At 40.9% G+C, this 14,323-nt stretch overlaps 1 protein-coding gene across 2 annotated transcripts in view; it reads left to right on the top strand.

The window, feature by feature from the left end:
• The window catches only part of MCC (mutated in colorectal cancers), a 377,421-nt gene that overhangs the window by 57,025 nt on the left and 306,073 nt on the right, over positions 1 to 14,323 (top strand). The window contains exon 1 of one of the 2 annotated variants that reach the window (XM_019517273.1): positions 3,241 to 3,877. The exons of the other annotated variant lie outside the window; for it this stretch is intronic. Coding sequence (XP_019372818.1) covers positions 3,821 to 3,877 — 57 coding nt within the window. The 5' untranslated portion in view covers positions 3,241 to 3,820. Of the gene's footprint in view, positions 1 to 3,240; positions 3,878 to 14,323 lie in introns of those variants that run through there. 2 annotated transcript variants of the gene reach the window in all.

The following is a 14,323-nucleotide window of genomic DNA, read 5'->3' as shown; positions in this document are numbered from 1 at the left end:
CCTTGTTTCCCCTAGCGCCCCCTGGCATAACAAGGAATAACGGCCACAAGTTGTTGGAGAGTAGGTTTAGATTAGACATCCGTAAGAACTACTTCACAGTCAGGGTGGCTAGGATCTGGAACCAACTTCCAAGAGAAGTGGTGCTGGCTCCTACCCTGGGGGTCTTTAAGAGGAGGCTTGATGCCTACCTAGCTGGGATCATTTGAGCCCAGTTTTTCTCCTGCCCAGGCAGGGGGTCAGACTTGAAGATCTACAAGGTTCCTTCCGACTCTACTTCTGTAATTCTACGTGGAAAGTTGGAAAGAGATAGTGACTAGCTGTGGTGTGTTCATGTGCTTAATTTCAGGATGGTTTTTGATTTTTATAACTCAAGATAATTTTGACACAACTTTTTAAAATTTTGCCAAAACACTTCTTTGCCATTAGAGTAAATATAGTAATTTCCATGCTAGAACAGTTTTCCATATTAAAGATCAAAATATAGCTTTTTATTTAAACTTACTGCAACTTGAGGCTCTGATCCTGCAAAGATATAACCACCTGTATAACTTTACACCATGAGTAGTTAGTGGGGCTACTGACTGCACAAAGCAAAGCAGGTACATGCATCTTTTCTAGTTTGGGGCTCCTAGTTCTGTCCTTAGAACACAGTGAAAAACCCTTGAGAATTGCTAAGTACCTTTTTTACATGAAAAATGAAGCAAAATCATAGAAACTTAGGGTTAGAAAGGACATCGGGAGGTCATCTAGTCCAACCCCTGGCTCAAAGAAGGGCCAGCCTCCTCCTATATCATCCCAGCCAAGGCTTTGTCTACCCAGGTCTTAAAAATTGCCCAAGGACAGAGATTCCACAGCCTGTTCCAGTGCTTTACTCCTAGTGAGAAAGTTTTTTCCTAACATCTAACTTAGGCCTCCCTTGCTGCAACTTGAGCCCACTGCTTCTTGTTCTGTTATCTGCCACCATTGATAACAGTGTGGCTCCATTTACTCCCTGCTCATGCTTCCTTTTTATAGTTCAGAGGTCACATAATCTTGTATCATCTAAGTGCAGAGTTCCACCATTACTACCAAGAGTCATTTGGGATTAATGTAAATATAGTTTAAGTGTTTGGTTTAGCCCCACGTTCATTTTTAGTTGGATGTTTTTTGGCTGAATTTTCTGTTGTCCCTGAGCATGTCTGAAAGTATTTGAATTCCAGTGTTGATTTATTTGGTTTTTTTCCCCCAAGTGTAATTTCTAATCTTTTTCTGCTTTATAACTGGCAACACTTGAAAGCAAGAGAATAAGAGTATTAGCAGTATTTGGGTGCACAAAGTGTGGAATCTTTGAAAAATGTTTTGAAAGTTGTGTGTCATATGCATATACTACTGTACCAAAGCTGCTTTTCTGGATTATAGGGTCATGTGTCAATCTCTCAACCAATGCCTAGACAACCACTAGTGCAGAAAGTAATGCAAAGATGGTTTGGTCCATATCTTCCTATCTCAACCAGTTGGGGTATGTTTTGTGGGTGGGGAGTGGTAATCCTGTAAAGAATAATATGTTTCAGCTTTAATTATAATAGTGTTAAAGGATGAGGGGTGAGGATAAAGTGTAGGTCTTCACTGTGAATTTTACTTCTCCACGGTACAGTTATTTGGACCAAAAATAGTTTATGGTAATTCACTGTCAGGCCTCATTGTTTTCCCAGAAGAAAATCCATCTAGTGTTATAGTCTGCAGGCAAGTAATATTCATAATCATAACTGATGTGGACAATAAGATAAGAGCATATATTTCTCAATACTTCTGTGTCTTTCAGTCTTCCAGAAAGGCCAGGCTTTACAGAGGTCACCTTTCTGACTTACGCAGAGCTGCTGGGCTGCTGCCAGTGGGAAAGCTCACTCTTTCTGTTTGTTTTCCCCTCTTGTTCCTTGCTGTGCTGCAATAACATTCTGCCAGCAGAGAGCAGTGCCGCCTGTCATCAACAGCTGAGGGAAAGTGCAAATGAACAGATGCTTGGATACATTGGGAGGAACACAGGAGAGTGCTGAGGCCATTGATTTGGTGGTTGAGATGAGAGAGAAAATAAGTTTCAAATGATGGGGAAGAGTACAGAAAATTTAGGTGGAAGACAGAGTAGGTATCATTTAGATAGGGACAAGAAAAGACATTATGTACTAGAATACAAAATTAGGAAAATGATATGGCATGGAAGATAGATCCAGAGTAGGTCAATGTACTAAAACTGTACTTAAAGTATCTATGTCTGCCAGGTCTTGGGGGGGAATCGCCAGATCCTGATCTACCATAGGCAGTGCCCATACTCAGAAAGTTTAGGTACTAGTGTTTTCAATACCTTTTGTCTTTCATCTTTATAAGCTTTTCAGTGTCATTAACAGGAATTATCTTTGTATCCAATTATTATAATTGATCCTATGATTAAAAAGCATGAGCAGAGGCTGATTTTCCCATTGCTGCTCTTGGCAGCATTGTTCCCTTTTCATATGCATTTGCCAGATATGCAGGGATTGTGTCACAGGCCTATGGATTTATTTTTACTCTTCATTAAGAAACACTTCTTATAGGAGTTGATACTTTAAAAGTATCGTGGATTAAGTTCTCCAGGTGATCAGACAGGCGTCAACCACTGGTGCTAGGACACTACTAAACTTCAGCAGTTCTTCCCAGCCAAGCAAAGCAGAGTAAATTTGGAGTGAATAGAGGGCTTAGGACAGCCATAGACTTTGGGAAGGGGAGGTGGCTGGGAAGACAAGGCATATATTAAATGGATTGTGGTCTGGCCTGTCAGCACGTTCTTTATAAGATCCATGGTCCTAAGGATTCTTCTTTACTACTAGTTAGATGCTAAAATTCAGGTGTTTTACTTTTTGTTTTATTTGGTAATACTGGTATTTGCCCTAATCCTTTGTAAAATTATTGTCCTATGTCAGATCTATGTCTTTGTAATAGAGATATCAGATTTGTTTAAGACTTTCTAAAACAGTACAAAGAAGCAAATGTAATTGCTTGTGAGAGTAGGGGATATGTGAATTCGCTTCATGGTTATCTAGGTGGCTTTTCCTGTTGCTTACTTTGCTTTATAGTTTTGCATATAGCAATCAGTAATATGTATACAGAAGGCTGGAAAGATGCCTGCAATTCCAAAATGAACTCTCTGTAGCTCTCTCTCTCTCCCTCCCACCCACTCTCTCCTTTAGAACCGCCCCTTCCATGCTCCCTTTAGCCAGCAGCAAGACAGCTGTGTTTGATCATAAACCACTTACAACTCCAGGCTCAGTGGAAGAGGAAACTTTAGCGTGAAGTGCAGCATCGGTTTGTCTCTGCTTTTTTTCCCCTTCTCTTCCCCTTTCGCTGAAGACTTAGCAGCACTCTGTGTTCTTGCAGTGAATTTGTGTGAAGCTCATGAAATAGTTCCCAGTACATTTAACTCCTATGGGAGATGCCCTCAAAGCTAGCTGGGAAAAAGGGCAAAATAAAACGAAAGGCAGAGCTGAATCATAGATTTCACGTGGACTTGGGCAATTTTAGTATTGAAGAGATCATTACGGTCTGTCTGCATTCTCTGCGATCGTGCTCTCTGCAGTGTTAATGAGTCTCTTGCAGGAATGGATTGTTTGTGAAATGAAAACCGATTAGGCTGTTTTAGGAGCCCTTGCATCATTAATTTAGGCTGTATAATTGTTGACTGAAAATGGCTGTCTAGAGCAAAATGTGCAAGACAGAAAAATCTTGGAGGAGAATGGAGTGTTGAATCCATTGAGCAAAGGTTGGAAACATTAAAATCTGTAGAAAGAACCAAACCTTGAAAACTCTAATCATGAATTCTGGAGTTGCTATGAAATATGGAAATGACTCCTCTGCGGAGCTGAGTGAGGTAAGCAGACCCAGTGTCCTTGGATTTTTTTGTTATTATTTATTTATTTTAAATACTGTATCATTCCCGCTTGGGCTTTTAGTCTGCAGGCAGTTTGATTAAAGATTAATAGAATGTGTATTTTTGTTCTAACTTGCAGTGTCAGTCAGGAAATGACCTGAACTCGCTTGCTTTTCTGCAGTCTGAGTAAATGGTAAAAGGCAAATGGTTATAACCAAGCAGACACATTTTTTTTCTCTTCTCCTGCAGCAAGGATTCCCTCACCTCCCAAGTGCTGCATTTATACATAGCATTCCTTTTTGTAGGATGTAGAATACACAAAGATCTCAATTGAGATGAAGCAGATGGTAACTAATTTGGAGTGAAGAGCTGAAAACAAACAGCATTATTAAGCCAGCAACTTCAGTAGAATCACATGGTATATTTGATTCTTTTCAGCCAAGGTATGCTGTTCCTTCAGATGAGATAAATATTTGGTTGGGGGAAGGGAGAGGATTTGAAGCTATGGAGAACTTCTTGTTTTTCTCCTTGCAGCCTGTGGTAAACTACTATATTGTGTATTATTTTGTGTTGCAGACATGTCTGCAATCTTTATGCTTTTATAGTAGTATGCTTTTAAACAGTTTGGAAGTAAAGCCATATCAAATATTATGCAAAGGTTTAAGCAGTACATTAGTAAACTTCATCATCTGATGGTTACTGAATTGCCTTGGGCACATCAACCTAACGGAGTTGATAGTTTTGAAAATTGCTAAATTTTGTAAGCAGTTATGGGTTGTACACTGTAGCCAAAGATTACAAGTGGTTTTAATATTCTACAAAATACATTCTACAAAATGTTTCCCGGTTTAAAAAAAAATCCTTTTCCCCTTACATTTATTTTATGCTATAATTCATTTTTAAGCCATCTTTACACAAAACATTTCTCAAAATGTTTCCCAGAAAAGGGGAGTCTAAGGAGTTAATGGCTTACAGAACAAGGTATCAGTGTCATACAACTAGAAACAATATACTGAGATGGACAGCTGACAAGTAAAATAGAGACTAACAGCTATCCTGAGCAGACCAGCACAAGTGAGGGTCAGTGGAAATGTGTGGGGGAGAATGGGCATCATACAGTTTGATATGGCATCAGCACAGAATTAGGATTTACAGTTTCTTCTAGAATAGAAGTTTTATGTGCCTGTTTGTCTGTGTAATAAGTCCTGTATAGTTAGTTCACTATGGATCTTTCAAGGAGACCTTAAAATTTTAGTCTCATTAACTCAGCATAACCTTTAAGTTCCTTGAATGTTTTTGTGAAAGGTGCCCTTAGCCAAACCTGTCCTCCCCATCACGTTTATGCAGTTGTATGCACATATATGCACGCTTATTGGTTGCTGCCTTCCATTCTCTCTCCTAACTTGGGAGTAGGTTTTGCTTTTGTACCCATTTCAAAAGTGAAAGTTTCCAAGTTGTGCGATAGCCAGTGGAGCATTGTGAGAGGAGAATGCTAGAGGATAGCCATCAAGAGCAAATGACATGTCACAGCAATACTTGCTTCTGATTGACTGCATTTCAGTACTGTTTCTGATTTGAGTCCACTTCATTTAGTCCCAAGACAAGACTTCAAGCTATGTTATTTCTTCTGCTCTAATTCAGTGATATTTCTTCTGACCTGTTAACTTCGGACACTGGTCTAGGGCAACGGCCAAGTGCAACGCAAGTCCTGGACCATCTGGAGCAGGCTCTGCATGGGGCACATATCCTGGACCAGCCCTGCATGGGTGCTGTGTGCAGTACAGGTCCTGGGTCATGCATGTGAGGCTGGTCTGGCAGTGTATGGATGAACTTTGAACCTAGGGGCTGGCTCCAGATGTGCAGGCAAGTGCAGTTTTTGGCACCACAAACCTGTTTGTGGTGCCACAAACCGCATGCCCAGCATGTTAAGCAGGGAAAGGGCAATTTGTCCAAAATGAGGTATTTTGCTCAGCACCAAGTGAACATGTGGGGGTGTGCGCAGCAGCAAAAATAGCAGCAGCACAAATAGCAGCAGCAAGCACACACCTCTGCATGCAGGGACATGTCCGGGGACAGGGGGCTGGATGATGGGGCTAAGTGGTCTGTATCTTTGACACCCCTGATATAAAGGAAACAACTGGAACTAGTTCATTTTCCAATAAATCCATTGAGTTTCTCTCTGCACCCACCTCTTGCATCCCATTTATGTATCATGCCACCTATTGCATCAAGTTGACTAGCAGGTATGGCAAGTGAGCTAATACATACAGCAAACATAATTATTCAACAGGGGGATTAGGGAGCATCAGTATCTTTCTTAATGCACAAATTCTAGCCATAGAGTTATCATTAAGAGAATGAATGGAAAATGTATAAAGCCTTGAATATACATAGCATATATGGAAGTGTGCATGCATTTTAATATACACATTTATAGTGTGCATATTTATCCAGGTAGGCAGAAAAAATAACTGCAATACATCAAGTTTCCAACAGATATTTTTTCCTGAGTTTTATATCTTTTTTTGGAAAAAACAATCTGTCCATCTTCCTCCTGCCCCATCCATCCAATTAGAGATTAAAAAGTGCAGGAGTGGGGTTTGCTTTTGATTTGCTGATGTACTATGAATTTAATCTCTCATTTTATTGTATGAGTAAAAAAAGATCTTAATAACCTGTTTTCCTTTGTTTCTTTGTTGGTTTTGGTTCACAGTGAAAGCAAGGAAAAGCATCACATAAAGCAAGTCATGATCCCACTAGAGCAGTTTGATTTCAGTGCTTCCCTAGCTCCAGAGTTCATGTTGTTGATATTGGTGCATGCATCAGCAGCTCCTCCATGTGACCTGTGCCCCGCTCCATGCTTCCCCTAAACCAGAGTTTCTTCACCTTTTGAGCCTCAAAGCACCCATGGATAGACTTGAGGCACCCTTGAAAAATGCTGGCTCTTATTTTTCACTCTTTTGGTTTACAGAAACTGCTCTAGCAGTTTTTCTGTTGCAAAGAACTCTGAAAGACCACAGCTGTGGATGTCTATTTGAAGTCTCTGGGTTTGTCTTGAGTCAAGCTTGTAAACTTAAGTGCTAACATTGTGTGGCACCCTGTGTCACCCTTGAAAGGATCTTGAGGCACCCAGAGTTCCATGCACCCTGGTTAAGAATCACTGTCCTGAACCCTTCTCTTCTAGAAGACAAATTAAAAGTCAATATTGTTGCATAAATTGCTGATTTTATCCCCTGGAGGCTAGTCCAATTTACCTCTAGAAGAGAGTCACACTTTCAGGCTGGATCCAGCTCTATTTTACTGCTTGCAAGCAGGCCGACAGAGGAGCTTGTTGCTCAGATCAGTGTCGACCCTAAACAAAGAGCGCACGTGGCTTTTATTGAGCTAGCATTTTTTTCAGTTGACGTGTTACATTTTGATTGGTCATTTCAAACCAAAACCTGAGCAACCTATAAGACATACGTAGTGGGCCATCCTGTACCATGTGGGTGGAAAGTTACAGAATGCAGGGGTTAATACTAAAACAAGGAACAAAGAAACATAGAGAAAAGTATCTATTTTCACTACAATATGACATTTGACCAGATAAAGTAAATTACTAAATGATGGGAAAAGACAGCATTCTCCTTGCATGATATTCAGGCACACAGCATTTTTTGAAAGTATGACACACTGGGAGAGGCTTGTTTAAAAAATCTGAAATCTGCTGACGACTATTTTTGCAATCCATCAGAATGTAGGTCAGATTTTGTTAACTTTGGAAATAAGTGATGAAGTCCAGCAAGGTTTTCTTCTAGCGTTGTGAAACAGGCTTGCTGCTGCTACTGTTGTGATATAGCATTACTTTGAAGAGTTTATTTTATGAGGATTAATCAGGAAGCTTGTTTTGGTTTATGGACAATATGTAGCACCATGAATTAAGTAATTGCTTCACGGTCCTTCATTTATCTAGTCTTGTGATACTGTACATTTTTTACTGTAGCTACACAATACAGTATATTTTTCAAAGCCAGCACTGAATGTCGCCGAAGAGGTTTCGCAGGTAATGATTTATCCAGTTACAAAATTAATTGATAACATTAAAAGTGAAGAAGTTCTAGGAAAGAACTTCCACACTTTTTGGTAGTATTACTAACCAGCTGACTGGTATACAGTGAACTGTTTGCATACAAAATACTGGACTTTGTAATCTGAATTTCAGTCTTCTAAGTGCCCAATCCTTCAGTCATTTTACTGTTCCTTATACTATTTTGAGTGCTTGCATGACGGGAGTAAAGTTAAACACGTGCATAATTGCTTGTAGGATTGCTGTTTTACCAAATACGTATTTAAGGGCCAAGTTCGTCTTGGATGTGCATGAAAAACTCCCATCAAACTGAGTAGAATTACGTTTCAGACAACAAAAGCCTGATACTCCATTGTTTCAAAGCAGCTGTCATTTTAAGTGTGAAGGTTTTGTTTTATCTGAGTGATAACCATTTCCTCTATTACTTGTACTGTAGGCTGTGATAGGGATATAATTTCTCCAAATGGGTAAATTCTTTCCTCTCCAGTAAATTAGAAAATAACCCTTCTAGTCAGATGCATAATTTTGTGCCTCTGCTTCTCATTATCTCTCCTTGGATCTCAGGTGTTCAGAAAATAAATGCTGTTGTTAACATTCTTAGATACATTTGTCTGTCCTTTAACCACTGAGATCGCTTAAAACAGACAAGTTGATTTCCTGCCTACCTTTAAAAAAAGGACATTTACCAAACTATTATTTACAGTTTATTTCAAATAAATTTTTCAATAGTCAAGGGACTTTTGTGATCCAGGAATGAGTTTTCATGGGAAGAGATTGATTTCACTTCTTATCATTACACTGCTTACTCCTACTTTAAAAAAATCATGCAGAAGAACACAATACATAAGGCAAACCTTCTTGGAGTCCTGTATGCCAGTCAGTAATGAGTGAAATTTGCAATGGATCATGGGGTGGGGCAGATGCCAGAGACAGAGGGCCTGATATTTGGTCAATAGGGAATAATACTGCTTTGGAAATCCCTATCCTTCAATATTTTTGCAAGCTTTTCTGCTGTTTGTGAGTCGTGATTCTGCTTGTAAATTACAGCCTTAGTGTACGTGGGAATAGTGCCATGAGAACAAGGAACAGATTTCATATATATTTCAGGTTGAACATAAAATACCTTATGGATGGTTAGGGGAGGATATTATAAACCTGCAAGTGAGAGACGAGGTAAGGGCATTTTATACCTGTCAAACTCTACAGCATCATTTCTGTGGACCCATTTCATAAGTCTTGTGTGTCTTCTATTTCCATTGATCTGTTAAAAGTGCTTAGCACTTCGTAGTATTGCATCGATTATTTATTACATCAACTGCACAGATATTTATTTCCTGGCTTGTTCTCTCTTCCCGAATGTCTCTGTTCTTGCTTTTAATTTTTGTCTCCATCACTTGCACACTTGGCAAGCTTATGCCCTTAATTATGCAGGATTGAAGTCTTCAAGATCACTGAGTACCATTTATTGCTCACATTTGTGAAGGACAGAGAGCATACAGGTTTCCCTCGCTTTATGTGGGTTCTGTCCGTGCAAATTTGCTCTTATGCGATGACCCTCTTTATACCATTCAATATCTGCGAGGTAAATTCACTCTTATGTGATCAGTATGGTGGAAGCCTGCAGTCAGCTGCTTTGTGTGGTACATTGTGGGAGTGACATGCACCAAAGTACGGTCTCCTGTGTGGATCTGTGCTCCTTGCTTGTTGTCTGTGAGACATGTTTCTGTAGTTGCCATTCCCATTATGGTAACATTCACCACCACCCTGTGCTTGTGTGTACTGTCTGCTGTTGGTGAGTACCAAAATTGTCATGTAAAAGTGGTAGAAATGGGTCTGGGAGTTGGTACAGTCAAGGTCTTGGAACATATCCCTATTTGTTACACTGTAAAGTGGGTTCCTTTTATGCTAATTTGAGTCATGCGCTGTTTTTCAGGAACACATGTACAGCATAAAGCAAGGGAAACCTATATTTGTCCATTTGCATTTCATGCTTAGTTACATTAGCTTGGTATTGGCTACCCTATACACTGATGTAAACAGACGGGACTGAACTGACTGAACAAGAGTACCCGTCCAGTCTTATGTCCCCTGAAGGGATAGAGCTGTTTGGTGCAGTTCAGAGATGAGTGATGCGTATGGGATCGGTACAGTCAGGATATCCAGGCGCATGCTTTTGGATAAGCTTTGTTGCTGAGGTCTTTGATGAAACCCAGCCAAAGGTTTAGCTGCTGCCTACAGGAGGAACTAGGCAGAAATATTAGTACTTGCCATTTCTACTCTGTTACCTTAGTGAGTGAGGTGTAGTTTGCTTTCATCGGTGAACTATGCCCAGTTTCTGTTTTTGTCTTCCTGCTCTGCTCTCTACTGAATAGTTGGGTTTTATTAAATATTAACCCTTTGGAAGGAAACATTTTCAATATTATTGTTCTAAAGCATGCTTAAGCAGTAATCATGCAGCATAACAGCAGCATCTAAAGAATTATTGCAGGTCTTGCTTGTATTGTCACAGATATCTAATTTAAGGAGGGGATTTGAGTAGAGAATTTAAATGGTGCAGCTCATGGATGGTAGCCAGGAAGTCTGGATGTAACTTTTAGATTAGATAAACTTCTTTCCTATGCTATAAATCTAATCCTGGTTATTCATAACTTGACAAAATCTAATTTATTTTCATGCTTTACTGTGCACACTTATGATGAATTGCATAGATGAAAGTATCCTTTAAAAAATGTGGGAGGGAGATGAGCCATTCTTGTGATACCTGCACACACTCAGTGTCTTAACAGAGATTGGTATAGTCAGGCTAGCTCAATGGCATGTTAACTTATAAGGGTCTTGTATTTCCAATCTTGAAATCTGGATTAGAACAGAAGCTCAGATCTGTAGTCTGCCAGAGAGGTTGCATTTTTGGCATGACCAGTGCATGTCACTACCAGTGTGACTCATACATAGTATTTCTGGTGTAAAAATTATAGTGACTTCAAAGCATGTTTGTCTTTTGGATTTGTGTGAGCTGCTTATCAGGCCCAGAATGTGTTTCAGGCTTGGATGTTATTAAATTGAAGCACTATAAAAAGATTACTCAAATGCCCAGACACTGGCAGTGTAGATAATGATGTTCTCCAGCCTCCTAATGGAAAAAAAGGCAAAGATTATGTAACTTATCTGTCTGATATTAAAATAATTCCAGCTTTTAAAAAAACAAGTTTGAAAAATGCCCTATGGACTTTATATTTAATAAGGACAAATGCATGTTTTGAGAGTAACATTTACAGAGTGTTGGAGTCCCAGGCTGTTTTTAGGGATGTTTAATATTATTACCCTGAGATCTAAAGGACTAGAAACTCATTACTTTGGAGCATTTTTAGCTGAAGCTCAAGAGATCCCTTCCCCCTGCTCTGAACCTTTGTTGGAAGGGAGAAGCCTGTTGTCTTAATTGGCCTTCTAACTAATCAGGGCATAAATGAAAGTGTACACAGCTGGAGGATGATGCTTCTGTTTCAGATGTTCTTATTTATTTGTTCCTCCAAACTGGACATGCACAGCAGAGTTATCAGTTTGTGTATGTGTTTGGATGGAGGGGAATAGTGAGAGGTCTCCTATATGTAACTGGGCAGTGGTTATAAGGTAGGCAAGGTTTTGACTTCAGTATTTGAATATGATCTCAAGAAGCAGAATGTCAGTATGTCACTGTTGTCTTTCAGTAGGTTGTTTTATTTACAGTGTGACTTTGTGTAGCAGTTACATTTGCCATTTGTACTTGTGTGCTAGGAGTTTTTGACTTTTAAACAGAATAGGAAAGCCTGTGGAAGTTACCATGAAACGCACAGGAATATGGTCCCTATGGGAATTGCATTGATCTTTGAATTCAAGGATTCTTTGTGATCAAGGTATGGAGGTTTGGATGGAGCTGGAGAAGGGATTGCTGCGACATGGACAAGTGTACTACACTGGCTGTATGTCAGAATAAATTAACCTTCCTGTTTCTGCATGAATGACATAGATTTCATAGACATTAGGGCTGGAAGGGACCTCGGGAGATCATCGAGTCCAGCCCCCTGCCCCAAGGGCAGGAAGTCAGCTGGGGTCACAGGACCCCAGCAAGATAAACATCCAAATTTCTCTTGAAAGCGTTCAGAGTAGGTGCTTGAACTACCTCCAATGGCAGGCTATTCCAGACCTTGGGGGCTTGGACGGTAAAGAAATTCTTCCTTATGTCCAGCCTGAAACGGTCTTGCAGGAGTTTATAACTCTTCGACCTTGTCATCCCTTGGGGGGCTCTGATGAACAGTTGTTCCTGCAGATCTTGGTTTACACCCCTAATAAACTTATTGGTGGCCATCAGATCACCCCTGAGCCTGCGCTTTTCCAGGCTGAAGAGTCCCGTGGCTCTCAGCCTGTTGTCGTAAGGTCTGTTTTCCTGACCCCTGATCACGCGCGTGGCTCTTCTCTGGACTCTATCAAGAGAAGATTTCATTTAGAATCAAATAAATCTGAATTACTGAAGACATTCATTGAAAGATCAGTATTTGGCTTAAGTCTTCCAATTTTGGTTTTTCCTTGTAGTAAGAAATTTTCATAATTGAAATAAAAATATAAATTTGTGGTATGAAGGCATTCTTTTTATGGTTAAAGTCAATCTCAGTCAATCATATCAAATTTTTAAAAATGTGAAAAAAGTTTTCTACATATGCTAAATAAGGCTGTGTGAAACAGCAGCTTTCCATTTTAACTTCCATTTCGACAATTCAATGCGACAGTGCTTCATTTAGAGTTTCATTTAGTTTCAAAAATGCTGTTCCGTTTCATTTTGTTGAAATTGTTTGGCTGTTTCAACGCTGTTTTAGTGTTTCGCCCATAGGTTATTATGGGGAAACATAAAATGCAGCAGGCCGGCAGATCAGGGCTACGCACCCCCAGGAGGACTCTGGCACAGCCCTCCCAGGGGGTGCCAGCAGGCCCCTGATCTGCCTGCTGGCTGACAGGAGCCGGGTGCTGCTGCCTGGGGCCAGTGGAGCTGGGGCAGATCAGCTCGCGCAGGGACCCACTGCCCCAATCTGGGTTATCCTCTATTAGCTCATCCCTGCACAAGCTGATCTGCCCTGGCCCCATACTGAAGCTGACTCGAGGAAGGTGCAGGGCCCAGGGCAGATCAGCTTGTGCAGGGACCCTCCCCTGCCCCAGGATCAGGGCAGCAGGTCCCTGCACGAGCTGATCTGCCCTGGCCCTGCTGGCCCCGGTCTGTCATCTGGTAGGTAGACTGGGGGCCCGCAGCCCCACGAGGACCCTGGCACAGCCCCCGCAGCCCTCCTGGGGGTGTGGGTGAGCCCCTGATTTTCCTGCCAGATGACAGGAGCCACGTACTGCTGCCTGGGACTGGCAGCAGCAACAAACTTTCCAGTGCTGGTCCCAGGCAGCAACACCCAGCTTCTCTCATCTGGCAGACAGATCAGGGCCCACACTCCCAGAAGGACTCCAGCACAGCCCCTGCAGCCCTCTTGGGGGTGCAGGCGAGCCCCCAATCTGCCTCCCAAATGACAGAAGGCAGGTGCTGCCGGCTGGGACCAGTGCTGAAGCCAATAAGCCTGGCTTTGAAACTTGAAATATTTCAAAACTTTCAAAACATTTTGAGTTCCCTTGTTTTGTTTCGAAGCTGTTTTGAAGGCTTTTGTTTCATTTTGATTTCACTGTTTCGAGCTTGAAACGCATCAAAACAGCTTCAAAACAAAATGCCAGGTGAAATTTCGAACAGCCCTAATGCCAAACTGTATATAGATTTAAAATTGGCACATTTATTATGCCTAGATTTGTGTATTCCTTACAGAATTGCATAAACTACAGTCATTTTGGTACAGATATGTACAGCTGAAAAGATGCATTTTTTTTGGTCTGTGTTCCATTAATATTCCATTGATGGCGGTGTCACATTTCATGTAAGTTGCAAAACTCAAGCAGCTTGGTTGGGCAGACAGGACGCTAAGCTGAAACTAGGAAAATCTGGGTTCTGTTTCTGCTTTTGCCACTGACCTTCTGTGTGAACTTGGATAAGTCACCCTCCCTTTTCTGTCTCTTTTCCCCTCCTGCCCCTTCACTCTTAACCCTTCTGTTAAACCTCATATGGCAGGTGTCCCGTTATATACTAGGTTGACTAGTATAACCTAGTATATAACTAGGCTTTCAGCATAAATCTAGAGCAGTGATTCTCTGCCGATATTCTAGGGAATCTTGGGATGCCACCAGACTCTTTGAAGGGTGCTGCAAGGTGTGAGGAGATAAGCTAATTATATAAATACTGTCCTTGCCTGAACAATCCCCACTGTCCAGCCTCTCTGCAGGAAGATGGGCACTATTTTTTTTTATATATATATATATATATATAT

This window comes from Gavialis gangeticus, unplaced genomic scaffold, assembly GCF_001723915.1.
Source record: "Gavialis gangeticus isolate Ggan-Ray unplaced genomic scaffold, GavGan_comp1, whole genome shotgun sequence".
NCBI lineage: Eukaryota > Metazoa > Chordata > Crocodylia > Gavialidae > Gavialis > Gavialis gangeticus.
Note: the sequence above shows the minus strand (reverse complement) of the source record. Positions and strands in the feature narration are given on the sequence as shown.